At 49.8% G+C, this 13,789-nt stretch overlaps 1 protein-coding gene across 1 annotated transcript in view; it reads right to left on the bottom strand.

Moving 5' to 3' along the window:
* The window catches only part of TTC28 (tetratricopeptide repeat domain 28), a gene marked incomplete at its 5' end in the record, with an annotated part of 127,668 nt that overhangs the window by 112,269 nt on the left and 1,610 nt on the right, over positions 1 to 13,789 (bottom strand). The window contains 1 exon segment of the mRNA XM_082203750.1: positions 11,820 to 12,098. Within this exon segment, the coding sequence (XP_082059876.1) occupies positions 11,820 to 12,098 (279 nt within the window).

Here is a 13,789-nt window from a genome sequence, read left to right as displayed (position 1 = left end):
GGTTAAGGGGTGATATGATAGCCATGTTCAAATATATAAAAGGATGTCATATAGAGGAGGGAGAAAGGTTGTTTTCTGCTGCTCCAGAGAAGCGGACACGGAGCAATGGATCCAAACTACAAGAAAGAAGATTCCACCTAAACATTAGGAAGAACTTCCTGACAGTAAGAGCTGTTCGACAGTGGAATTTGCTGCCAAGGAGTGTGGTGGAGTTTCCTCCTTTGGAGGTCTTTAAGCAGAGGCTTGACAACCATATGTCAGGAGTGCTCTGATGGTGTTTCCTGCTTGGCAGGGGGATGGACTCGATGGCCCTTGTGGTCTCTTCCAATTCTATGATTCTATGATTCTAATGCCAACCCCGCAAGGAACAGCTGCATATTCCTGCCTTGCAGGGGGTTGGACTAGATGACTCTCAGGCTCCCTTCTAACCCTACAATTCTACTGCAGGCCAGGGCAGGTGGGAGGGGCCTTCAACCTGGTGCAGCCCACGCTCCCTATGTCAGCATGAACCACAAACCCAAATCAGCAGTTTCTTCCAACAACTTCAAAGTGTGAATTAAAGGAAACTAGGGTTTGAATTCAGCTCAGTTAAGGTATCGCATTAAACGGACCTAGCTATAAAAAGGGATAGGGGGTGTTCAGGCAAAAGAAGAACACAGGGGCCAGCAGAGAAACCTAAGGGCTGCTCCCAGCTGTGAATTTGTTACCCCTCATCCCCACTGAGCCCCCTTATCTCTCCCTCTCCCTCTCTCTCTCTCACACCCCCCCCCCCACAGTCTCAGGTGCCAGACCCAAAGTCTTGAAGCCACAGGAGCAAAGAAGGCACTGCAAGACAGTGCACTACAGGTGCCGCCTGCAACAGAAGCCAGTCCCATCTCCCAGAGGAAAGGCATGGGGGCCACACAAACTGGCCACCGAGAAAGGCATCACCAAGGATCAACAGAGAGGCCAGAGCAGCCTGAGAGGCACAGGCTTACTGCAGACTATTCTTAGTGGGGCTCAGCTTTGGAAAAGAGGCTGACTGGTCAACCGGTTACCTCCTGCAGCAAAAGAAGAAAAACAGGCTACCAAGGGATCTGGCAAAAGGTCTCCCCCCAAGTCTGCCTCACTGCACTGTGGGAGGAGGAGCAAACATGCGAAGTCTCGGGGTAAACTCTCGCAACCAGCACTCAGGAGGAGCCAAAAAAAACCCATTAAACAGTTTCATGTTTGAAAAACTGGAATGCATCTCTCTGCAAATTAAAGACAGATTGGAAAGAGAGGGACAGACCTGGAAAGTTCTCTGCTCATCAAATTAAAAACAAGAGCCCTATTCATAAAAAATTCTTCAGTGGTCAAGTCACATTCTTCACTCTTGTGTTTTTATGTGCCACGAGGGGGAGCAACATTCTGCCGGTGAGGGGGGCCACTAGGACCAATGTCTTAGCCCCCCCCCCTTCAGCAGACTAGGTGGGGGCACCCATCCTCAAGCCATCCCAAGGATTCTTCACGTGGCCAACAGCTGGGCCCAATTAGCAAGCAAGGAGAAAAGTAAATAGTCCTCCTCAGTATTTTGTTGCATCCTCCAAAATTCACATGACACAACAACAACAGCAGCAGCAACAACTCAGAGTGAAGATCAACCCGCCCCTTCCAGGCAATATTCCCAAATCTACAAAGCCAAAAGGAGATGAGAGGATAGTAAACTGTGGGCACTGGAGAAATAAAGCAGAGCAGAGATGCTGGGGAGAGCAAAACCCAGGCGGGAAGGAAGCCACAAGGCGGAGCATCGCTCACAAGTGGCACTACTTGGCCATCCTGTTTTGCAGGATGACAGCAGGATGCCAGGCAGTCATACACTGCCCCCCCCCAAGCTCTCTTTCTGGGTCACTCTATAAAAGCTGGACCTCTGAAAGCCTCCACTTTTCACATCACTGTGCAGGGTCTCCGAAGAGCTTGTTTTGCCGCAAGAGTGACTTCTGCATCAAATACCAAGGGAAGCGCCCTCATTGCAAATGTGTACATTGTTGGGCTCTCACATGCTTGAAAGGCATCTCTAAAGCAAGCAAGCAATTTCTGGGAGGGAAGGGCACCCCCCGAAGACAAGGCCAAGAGCAGGAGATGAGCAGAGCATTGCTTGGCAGGGGACCATCTCAGCCAGATGCCATTTGCACTGGCCAGCCAGACACATCCCAAGGGAGACTGAAGGGGGAAGGGAAAGTGTCCACATGCAGGGAGCCAGGAAACCTTCCCTTTTATTTATTTATTTTGTTTTCATAAATAAAGTAACATGCAGCAGCCGCCATCCTAGGCCTCCTGACATTTGAGCAAAGAGCTCCTGTGCTCCACTTGCTGCCCATTCTCTCTAGAGCTCCTTAAGCTTCCACTTTCCCCCTCACTGGATTCATGAGGAAAAGGAGGCTGAGGCTTGCCCAAGGCCATCTTCGAAAGCCAAGTCTGCCACATTCAAGCCCAAACTAAAGAAAACATAGCCTAACAACTCCTCTCTTCTGGGACGCAATGAAAGCAGCTGCCAGAGGAGCTTGTATAAAAGAAAAAAACATCCCTTCGAGCCCAAAGCCCACCACTGCACTGCTGCCTCCTGTCCACAGGTGTGACAGACACTCCTTGCACTGACGGGTCACTCAAACAGTTTGGCAAGGCACACGGACCTCAAGGTGCGACCCACAGGTGCCTCTCCATAGACTGAAGTGCTGGAAGCCACTCGGAAGCCAAGGCAGGAAGCTTCCTTCCCCAGCTCTGCAGGAGCCTCTGGGATGCGGCTGTCTCCACGCCCAGCTGGAGTTTCCTTATTGCAGATGCCTAGAAAGGAAAGCCCAGCCAAGGATCAATGGGCAAGAAAATGCAGCCGCTGGCTGGCAGGCAAAAGGCAACACCGGCTTCTCAAGAGATGCCGAGAGCTAGGCCTCCTTCTTCCTTTTTGGCTAGGATCTGCCTTTGCCCCAGGAGCACGCCCAGAGGTGTTGCTGGGCCTCCACAGCAAAGGGAAGGTGGGAGAGGGAGTCAGGGAAGCCAAAGTGGTGTGCAGAGAGGTCGTCCCGTACTTTGGACAGGTGTCAAATCAACATGCAGGTGTGGAGGTGGAAGCAGCGCTGCCTGGGACGTTCTAGAGCCCACCAGGCCCAGAGGAGGCTCCAGACAGGATCAGCTGTGCTCCTAACCGCAAGCAGGCGAGGAGGGTTTAAGACTCCATAAGACTCCATGACAGCCTGCAGCCTTCTCCTCCTCAGTGCAACACTGCCTCCCACAGACACAACGTAATTAATGCTGCCCAAACCCCACCACTGACCTTGATGGAGACCTGGTGATCAAGGCAAGAGACCATCATTTGGTGGCTCTGTCTGGGCTGAGCTGCAGCAGAGAAAGACCCTCTGTCACCTGCTTGATCTGAGCAGAAAGCCCCCCCCCCCCGCTCTGCTTTTTGCGCTCAGGATCCTGATCATCTACAAACCCCAATGCTCAGGCGTAAGCAAGTGCCAAGGAGCAGGCATCACAGACCCTCCTTGAAGGCCGCAGTTTGGCTGAGTTGGGGGCAAAAGGAAGACGTTTCTAGAGGGCTACACAAAAAGAGGCACCGAGCTCCCAGGGATGGAGCAACGCTTGCTCTGCCACTTGGAGATCACTTCATATCTGCAAAAATACTTTTTGTGCCAGTCTAAGAGACATTCTGGCAGACAACCAAAGCAGACCTCTTAAAACAAGCACCCACTAAGCAAGTCCACTCCGAGGCTCCCGCTGGGCACAAACAAACAAGTATGATGCAAGAGACAAGTTCCGAACAAGACAGGAAATCTATGAGCAGGTCTGTGCCTTCCCTGGTTGTTGTTTTTTGGGGGGGGGTTAGGTTGCTTCTAAATATGTTTCTCTGAGCATCTGCAGAATTTATAGCATAGGCCAGTAGTTTTCAACCGGTACACTGCTACACCCTTCAGCACCTTGAATGATGGTCAGGATTGTACCACTTATCCCACAAGGGAGCCACAGAAAGAACGTTGTTGGTCAAGGGAGCCGTGGATTCAAAAAGATTGAAAAACTCTGTATTAAGGTGTTCAGCAAATTAAAATACAAAAATATATACTAGAACCATCCATACAAACTACTAAGAGCAGCAACATAAAGTACAGAAATACAGCAATAAGGCATTACAATATACAGAAAACGGAAGTGTCCAGAATCACTAACAGCAAAAAGGTATCTTTTTGAAAGAGGAGGGAAGGAGTTTGCCAAAGGTCCTGAGAGAGGCAGCACCACACCAGCAGCTTCTCTGGGAATGAAATGCAAAGAAGGCCAAGGGTGCTGAACCTCTAAGAGCTGGATATCAAGCCAAGCAGGGACCAAGATGGAGAAACCTCTTGGTTTCATAAGCCCATCTTATTTGACTCCAGCCTCAGCTTCCCCCTGAGCATTCAACCACCAGCAGCGTCTCTGAACGTGTGACTTTCCAACGTTCTTGTCTGGTGTGCTTGGACACCTCGGTGGGCCAGAAAAGCTTCGTTCAAGAGGCCTCCATCAGCTACCCTACAAGGCAGGAGAGCGGCATCTTCCCCACCCACAAACGCCCAGAACTGCCCAGCCTTCAAGGCTGGCCACCAGTGGCTGCCCTGGCATCTGGCTGACAGCTAAAAAGCAGCTTTCCTTCTTGTGTCACAGGAGCCCTGCTCTTGCCAGAGGAGGCCCCAGTCCTGCGGGAACGACCTGTGCGGTACCCAGCGCAGGGGGCACGACACAGCGCGTCCAGGTCTGTATCAGCTCTGGCCTCAAAGGCCTCACCACATCCACTCTCTGCCTATGGGGCTTCAGGAAGGCCTTGCAGGTCTCCTCTGCTTTCCCTGGGAACAGCTGGGGGTCCTGGGGGGCCCAGTCCAGTCAAGAAGCAATATGAGAAGACATGTTGAGAAGCTATTTGCTTCCTCCTTGTCTGAATGCCACAGCAGTACAAAGACCAGCATTCCTCTCATCACTGCCCTTGCAAAGACCCTCCAAGTGACCCTATTTTCCAGAGACAGTCCCAGATTTACAGAAGCTGCCCCAGTTTCTGATTTGATCCCATAATGTCCTGCTTTCCCTTAGGACGTCCCTATTTCCATAAGAGAAAGTTTGTAAAGTATGGAGTTATCCAATCCCCCAAGCAATCTGAAGGCATCCCTGTATAGGTTAGTTTTTTAATGTTTAATGTTTTATTTTGTTTTTATATATGTTGGAAGCTGCCCAGAGTGGCTTGGACAATCCAGTCAGATGAGTCAGTCATAAATATTATTGTTGTTGTTATTGAATAGGATGTCCCTATTTTCCTTGGAGAAATGTGGATGGCATGCCCTTAATGGGAAGCAGAGCAGAGCCCAGGAAGGCTCAGACTATGGCTGGTCTTGACCAAACAGCTGTCCTTTCCAGCTTCTCCCTTCATCCATTTCTCTCTGATTATCTGCAGCAATGTATGCACAGAGGATACGGCCCCATCTCAGGCTGCAACCGTCTGGCTCCTGCTGCTCTCAAGCATCCGTAAACCACCAGGCAGATTTTCTAAAAGGCTGAGGCCCTCGCACCATCACGTGGGAGAAAAATGCAAGAGGAAAGGAAACTTAAAACCTGCAATTTGCCACTGCCCAACATACAGATGCCTCACTGGGAGGAAACAAGCCAGCTAAAAACAGGGTTGAAAAGCACAGTGCACAGCAACTAGTCCCACCTCGAAAGCACCCCCTGGCCTGCCGCACTTGGGCAAACTCACGTGACTTGTTACAGCCGTGAAGCAGAGAACACAGACAACGTGGTTTTGGAAACAAAATGGAAGCATGAAAACCACATTATTACTGGAAAGAACCCTGCATGCATGTGAGCAGCAGCCAAATAAATAAGGGGGAGGAAAAATGAGGTGATGTTAAGCTAGTTCTAGGAAGTTTGCAGGGAGGTGTGAGTACAGTGAGAAGGGAATTTGGAAGGGCTCCGCTGTGTTGTCTTTTTGCTGTTAGCTTCTATGTAGAATGTAGATTTTTTCAATTCCGTTGTTCTGTATAGGACAATGACAATAAAGATTATTGTATCGTATCATATCGTTCTACCCATCTCTGCTATTTTGCCTTGTAAAAACTGTTTTCTGTTTACTTAAACCTCTGCAGTTGTTTAACATTGCCATTTTCCTCTCAATGTCTATATGCCCCTGCTTTGCTCTAACTTTTGCCATTGTTTAAAACAGCAACTTTTTTTCCTTTCACTGCTTCTCCCTTTTCACTGCACTCAAACTTCTCCCTCTTCCATTCCTCAACCCCTTCATGTGAGAGAGATAAGGGATGTGGAGTTCTCAAATATTCCATAGCACCGTCACATAATGTATTTCACTCCTGGTGATTACTAAATGTAGTAATGTGGAACAGATAATTTAACAAGCAGAGACCCATATATGTAGAACAAGAGAGAACAAGGCATGGAAAGGGGAGCAATATGTGTGTGCAAGGAGGAGCTGAGAAAAATGGGGGAGGCATGGACCAAGGGATAAAGGTGAAAACTGGAGCACAGCATGGCTGCAGAACGGAAGAGAGAGATGGGGTTGGGAAAGTGGAAAATGAACTCACCAGTTGCAGAAGGCAGGAAGCTCTTGGGGGTTGATATGGGAGAATGAGAGAGAGGCTGGTGAGGGGAGCAAGCGCAGCCCCTACTATCATCCTAATTGTTACAGATCTGGAATCAATACCAATTTGGAGCCTCTCCTCTACGGAGTCAATAAAAGATGATATAAAGCATCGGTAGGCAAACTAAGGCCCAGGAGCTGGATCCGGCCCAATCGCCTTCTCAATCCGGCCCGCAGACGGTCCGGGAATCAGCATGTTTTTACATGAGTAGAATAAATGCATCTCTGGGTTATTTGTGGGGCATAGGAATTCGTTCATTTTTTATTTTTTTTTCAAAATATAGTCCAGCCCACCACATGGTCTGAGGGACGGTGGACCAGCCCCCTGCTGAAAAAGTTTGCTGAGCCCTGATATAAAGGCAATAGCAGGTTTCCAATCATTTCAGGGTTAAAGCTCTTATGACCCAAAGTTCAATGATTCCATAGTTAAAGACTTTGGAAAACTAAACGCCAATAGGCACAGATACCAAAATCTTAACCAGCCTTTTATAAAACAAGATACCAGACCTGAACAAGTAAAACAATATCTTATGGGCATAGACTACGGGCTGGGGAGTAATCCCCTTAGAAATCTGGGGAAATCTATAGGAAACTGCATATAGACTCCCTTTAAATACTGTATGGAGTAAGAGAAAATTTCTCTAAGATCATGAGTAGGTAGTGCATTGTCCCAATGAAGATAAAAAATTACCCACCCATTTGTTGAAAATGCCAGGGGTGGTTTTCACCCATACACACACACACACACACAGTGGAAATGCGAGATGTCAAAAATACTGCAGGAAAATTAAACATTAATTAACAAGGATTATAGGCTATGAAGTCCCATTTCATCCAGCATTCTTTTTATTACATTATACGAAATGATCAGTTAGACCAGAACATAAAGAACGAGCCCATTAGACTTCAGCTGCAGCCAGAGTACTTTTTGCTAATGACTGGATAGAATCAACAGTGTCCACAACCCAAAAATGGCTGGATGGAATCAGGGACTTTGCAGCACTGGTGAAGTCAACACATTCCCTTAGACTTTTGGAACACAACTTCTTGATAATGTGGCAGAATTTTATTGAATTATTACCAAACATAACTTAACGGATTCACAATGTTTTATTCATTTAAAGTTGGCTGTGTTTTTCTGATCTTAGATTAAATGTTATAATGTTCTAAAAACTAATAAGTGTCACAAGATACAAAATTGCTATTTTTACTGCAGGTGAAAGTCAAAAAATTAGAATATCATGGAAAAGTTCATTTATTTCAGAAATTCAACTTAAAAGGTGAAACTAATATATGAGATAGACTCATGACATGCAAAGCAAGATATGTCAAGCATTTATTTGTTATAATTGTGATGATTATGGCGTACAGCATACATTGCTTTGCATGTCATGAGTCTCATATATTAGTTTCACCTTTTAAGTTGAATTACTGAAATAAATGAACTTTTCCATGATATTCTAATTTTTCGAGTTTCACCTGTAACTATAATTGCATTATCAGGCTGCTTGCTGGTGATCAATGGTTAATATTTATCAGAATTACTAAGAATGGACTTCTGTCTGTGTCATTTTATTTAACAGATTTAAGAGAATTGAAAAGGATGTGCCTATTTTCTTGGAAAGCCTGGCCTTTTCAGAGTATCTCAGGAAGCTCAGCTCCAGGACAGTTGCATGAGGCTGGGAGTGAGACTCCTGCACTGCAGGGGATTGAACCAGAAGACCCTCAGGGTCCCTTCAAACTCTACAATTCTATGATCACAAATGTATCAGCAGGCCTGGAAGACGAGGCAGCAAAGGAGGGAAGGAGGGAGGGAGGACTTGCAATTTTCAAATAATTAATTACCTATGTGGCAGAAATGCAGGAAAGGATAAGTGTCCCACTGGTTTCCAGAAACATTGTGTTTATCCTCCTCCTCCTCCTCCTCTGTTTCACCACCTGGCAGCAGAGCAATTTTCTTTTGTGTAAGGCTCCCTATGAGCTACCTCTGGCACGCCTGTGCGTGGACCTGAGCTTCAGTTGCAGTGTGGCGCTGAGAACGCCAAGGTTGCCGGTCTGATCCCCATAAGGGACAGCTGCCTGTTCCTGCCTTGCAGGGGGTTGGACTAGATGATCCTCAGGGTCCCTTCCAGCTCTACAATTCCATGATTCTCCATTAGATTCTCCTTGGCGAAATCTGGCCCTGGAAGACGACATGAACAGAGAGGCAGGATCGGACCATCCACAGCAATCTCACAGGAAGATGCCAGACATGGAGATGCACCGCCGTGGGGCAGGCAGAAGACCCCCGGTTCTTTCCCCAATGGCACCTCTGTGTAGGTGGGCATAGCCCCACCTGAAACCTTGGAGGGCTGCTGCCAGTCCGTGGGGACAGCGCTGAGCCAGATGGACTAACGGGCTGCCTCTGTCTATGTTCCATTCCTATTACAACTCTGGTTTTACAAAGGCACTGCCAAGCCCAGAACCAGCCTTGATGGGGCTTTACGCCCATGAAACGTGGGAAGAAAGGGGCTGGGGAAGGCCCTGCAGTGTCTCTGAGAAATCACTCTGAAGTCTCACACTTACAGAACAAAGCACACACGCCACATCAATTTTCCCTGGGAGAGTACAAAGCACCAATGTGTCTGGCACACCCCCCACCCCACCCCCACCTCATTCCAAGCCCAGTGCCAATCGGTGGAGTGTCTGCAAGGGATCGGTCTCACATCACAGCAAGAGAAAATCTAAACTCTTTGGACAAAGAAAGCGGCTTATCAGACTCTTCTCTGGCAGACTTGCTGTCAGACTGACAGGATGGAGAACAGCTTGGGGGCACAATTGGATCAAGCTGCAAAATGTAGCCTGAAATGTGTGGGTCTCACTCCCCTCCCTGCATCTCCTCAGTGACACAGCAGGACAAAGGGAAATGGAAAGATAATGGGCAGAGAGGCCTTGGGGACTGGCCCCTCGCACCTGGGGAGGCTGAGAGACCCCTCCTGGGCCAGACTCCTCCCTTTCCTACTATTTGGAGCAGATTAATAGCCTTCATATCACCAGAGTCAGCGGAGTAAAACTCAGCCCTTGTTGCCATGGAAACAGAAGCACAGCCTCAGACAAACATTTATGGGAAACCTGCCATTTCCTTCAAGAGCAAAATAGAAAGGAAGCAAAAGCCGCCGCCCCGCCCCCCCCCCCCAACCTATGGCAGAAAAAAATTGCCCTTGCTTTCTGCAGAGAGAGAGCTAAGAAGAGCCTGCTCAGCAGCCCTGGGCACACAGCGGCTTCCTCTCTTGCACAGCGGCCTCTGGTCCAAGAGGAAGGCAGGCTGCTTCTTGCCAGGGACTGGCCCTTTCACAGCTCGTGCTGGCAGCTCAAGGCAGGCAGGACGGACGGACGGAGGGGGAGTCCTCCTAACACAACGTTCCTCGCTGCCTCTGGAGCAAAATCTGAAGCCGAGAAAACCCTCGTCGTGCTTCGTCCCACTATGAAGGCATCACAATCCATCCGGCACAAATTCCAACGCCCGTCAGAGCAAGAGAGATGCCGCAGCCTTGCAAAGCAGCTGGCGGCACGGGAGAGTCCACACCAGGCACATATTCCAGAATGGCCAGGCTTCGTTCACTTGCTTTTTAGAGGGCAACTACACAAGGCTGTCAAGATACTGTCCTTATCCTGTGCTTTTGGGCCAAGGGGGCTCCTTTTAGGAGCTCAGAACACCCAACTTTTAGGGGGAAGGGGAGAGAACAAAATTGTGATTCCTGTAGCAGGCCATCCAAAGAGGTCAGACGAGTGGGGCTGAGGAGATTCCACTTGCACCCAGAAACCCATTTCACACATGACCTGAGCCTTTCCTACCTATTCTCCCTGCTTCAGGAGCCGCCAGGGCAGGCGCTGGGAGATGCTGGGATCTGGGTACTGGAGGGGGTCACAGAGGCACGGGAGCCACAAGATAAATGCTTGCATTCCCCCACCCACCCACGAAGAAGGAGAGCTGCCTGTTGCAAGTCGGGACGATGGTGGCCAGGGAGTCAGAGTAAGCAGGCTAGGGGGGAATGGGAAGGCTCCGTAGGCAGCAAAGTCAAGAGAGAGAACGGCAGGCACCCAGGTGTCCGTGTTAATTGCTGGGTAAAGACAAGGGTAATCTCACTTCATTTTTGACTACTGCTGTTCATTCAGAGCAGCAGCACAAATCTGTGTGTGTGTCTAGAGCAAGGAAATGGAAACCAGAGCAAGGTCTCTCTGATCAAGAGCTCAACCTGGCAGTGAGCCCCCTTGGCGCCACGCTTTGCAGGGCCTGGAAGAGAGAGCAAGGGAGAAGAATGGCTAGAGGGGGGAGCCCTTGCCCACTCTGGGCCTGGCTGACCCCCACGAGCAGGAGCAGGACCCCCAGGGGCCCCAAGTTCCACGGTGAGCAGAAAGGCAGCATAACTTAAGAGCCCAGGAAGTGGAGAAATGGCTTCTTCATTCAGCAGCTAAATAGAATTCCATGCACACGTTAGTCGTGACCATGCACACATAGCACAGTCCCCTTCGCAAGACTCTGCAATGCGGGGGGGGGTGGAGGTGAGAGCCCTTCCCCCAAGGCCTGAAGGCAAACAACTAGCTCAGCAAGCCAAGTAATGGAAACTTTTTGGAGAGCAGCATGCCCAGGAGCCTGATGGAAAGCGTACCAAGTGTGACTCTTAGAAGGACTAGCAGATAGCTGTGAATGTCTTGAATACAGACAGGACTTGGAAAAGCATGGGAACTATCCACAGGAACCTCAGAAGCCAGGGGGAAAGGTGCCAGGCAAAAACCTTTCTCTTCAGCCAGACCTTTGGCTGAACAACATCCTGTATCCTTTTAAATGTGTTTGTGGAAGGTAGGTTTATCGGTTTGTTTTGCTCTTGTTCCTGTTTCTATTGAGTTTTGTGTTTTTATCTTGTATTTTTATGCTGTGAACCACCCCGAGAGCTTCAGATCAAGGGCGGTATACAAAATGAATAAATAAATGAAAATTACAGGGGCCAGAGAAGGTGAGGAGCCCACCCTCCCTCAGCCCTGGGCAGAGCACACAGCCCTGCTCTCTCCCTCTGGCAGAAGGCAGCAAGCCAGGGAAGGCAGTGCATCTGGCTCTCATGGACCTCTGCTGAGGGAGCCTTAGGGGCCCAGTTGTGCAGACGCTCTGCTGCACAGGCCGGGTGGACCCCAGGCGAGAGCAAGTCAGGGGGCCTACCTTTGGCCACTTGGGGTTCAGGAGGCGTGCCTGGATGGCGTCATCGAGGGCTTGGTCGTACTGCTGCGTCTTCATGTACGCTGCCGAGCGGTTGCTGTACAGGATGCAGTTCTGAGGATCGACGGCCAGAGCTTCACCGTAGAGCACAATGGCCTTGTGGAAGTTGCCCTCGTGGCAGGCCTGGTTGCTCTGGCGCACCTTCTCAACAAACTCAGCCTTGCTCAGCACAGGGCCATCAGGGCTTCTGCTCTCAAAGCGCTTCAACCCAAACAGAGAAATCTGCAAATAGGCAGGGAGGAGGATGAGGCATTTATCCAATTTATCAGCTAGAACAAGCAGCACTTCCTGCACTTACTAAAATGCTGTTTAGTAATAGGAAAGACACAATAGCTTCCACCCTGCGAAGTCACTGCAGGTTTTCATTATTCAGTGCTCCGGCCCTGTGAAAGTCTCTGCCAAGTCCTCAGGCCCCAATAGCTGGCAAATCAACCCGGATGGGGTCATCAGCTTTTTGCTTCATTTTAAAAAGGCAAGCAGCAGCAGAGTAGAAGGTCCTCACCTTCCCCAGAGGCTGACCTAGGAACCACAGTGAAGATCCTTTCACTATACTAAAACCAACCCCGGCTGGTGGGATTAGCCACACATCACAGATCAAATCTGAGGGTGGTGGCTTTGTACACACTTGGATTAAACGCTCTGTCTTCCTCCTCCCAAACTGACCTCCCCGGTAGCTGCTCAGAAAGGAGCCCTACCTACATTTATCAGAACTGCTGATTCAAGGAATAGTAATGCTTATTTCTTGCCACCCCCACCACCCTCAGTTATTTACTGAACATCCTTTCATCCGTTTCCAGTGCAGTACAAATACTTTTCTTGGAGGAGAAAGTAGTCAGCTGTCAGGGCAAAACATGTTCTCTGCAACGCCACAGTAACACTCCCCGAGAACAACCCCCCGCATTTTAGCAAAGTCAAAGTCAAGGAAGCTAAGGGGCAAGCAAACTGGCACACACAGGTTAGACTGGAAGTGGTGCAAACTCTGAGGCTGGGGGCATTCCTGCATCCGCGAGGCCAAGCTCTCATTTATGGCTATGACAGAAGCCTACAAGCTGCTGAAGGAAGATCATCTACAAGGAGATGTGTTCCTTGAAGAAGGCATCGCTGTCTTCCAGTACCTTTTCTTAAAGGGGTGTAAGCAAAGCTAGCTTCAAACTGTCCCAACGTGCGGATAATTCATCCTCCTTCCTATCATTCAGTCTCCTCCTCCTTTCCCACCCATTGCCGGCATCAGTACCTGGTGGAATCAGGTGGACAGCATGAGGACAGCTGGCCCAACGTAAGTCAGGTGCAGGGACCCAGAGACACTTTGCACAGAAGCCACAGCTCCTGCAAGCATCTCAGAAAGCCTAGAAGTAACTCAAATGGCCTGGAGTAACTGCTAATTGGCAGCAGGACCCAATAAGGAAAATGTACTGTCTGCACAACGCCAGCCTAAACCAGTGATGGAGCCAGCTGACTAGTATGGAACCTGCAGCTGCCTGATGGGCCGCACTACTTTTTATTGAGGAGGCAAGGAATAAATCTGCCCTCTCGCTAGGAAGCTTCACGCTCAGCCCTTAGGGCTGCATGTAGGGGTGGTGGGTTTCAGGGACTGGAAGAACAGCAGGAACCAGTGGTGTAGCGTGGGGGGTGCAGGGGGGCCAGCCGCACCGGGCGCAACATCTGGGGGGGGGGCGCGCTCGCACTCTCAGCTCTCTGCCCCTACCTGGCTCACTCTCTCTCTCTCACTGCAGTGCTGGCTGTGCGAATCTGATCCAAGCAGCTGGGTCGCCGCCCACTGTGGAGGGGGGGTGCCAGGCGTGCGGTGCAGAGAGAGAGCGAGGGACTATCTGGGGGAGGGACGGTGCAGCGGCCACCCAGCGCAGCGCTGAGCGCGGGAGAGAACCACACCAGACCAGACCAGGCAGCAGCAA

This window comes from Podarcis vaucheri (assembly GCF_965113315.1).
Source record: "Podarcis vaucheri genome assembly, chromosome: 16".
NCBI lineage: Eukaryota > Metazoa > Chordata > Lepidosauria > Squamata > Lacertidae > Podarcis > Podarcis vaucheri.
The sequence above is the reverse complement of the archived record's forward strand: the minus strand, read 5'-3'. Positions and strand labels throughout refer to the sequence as shown.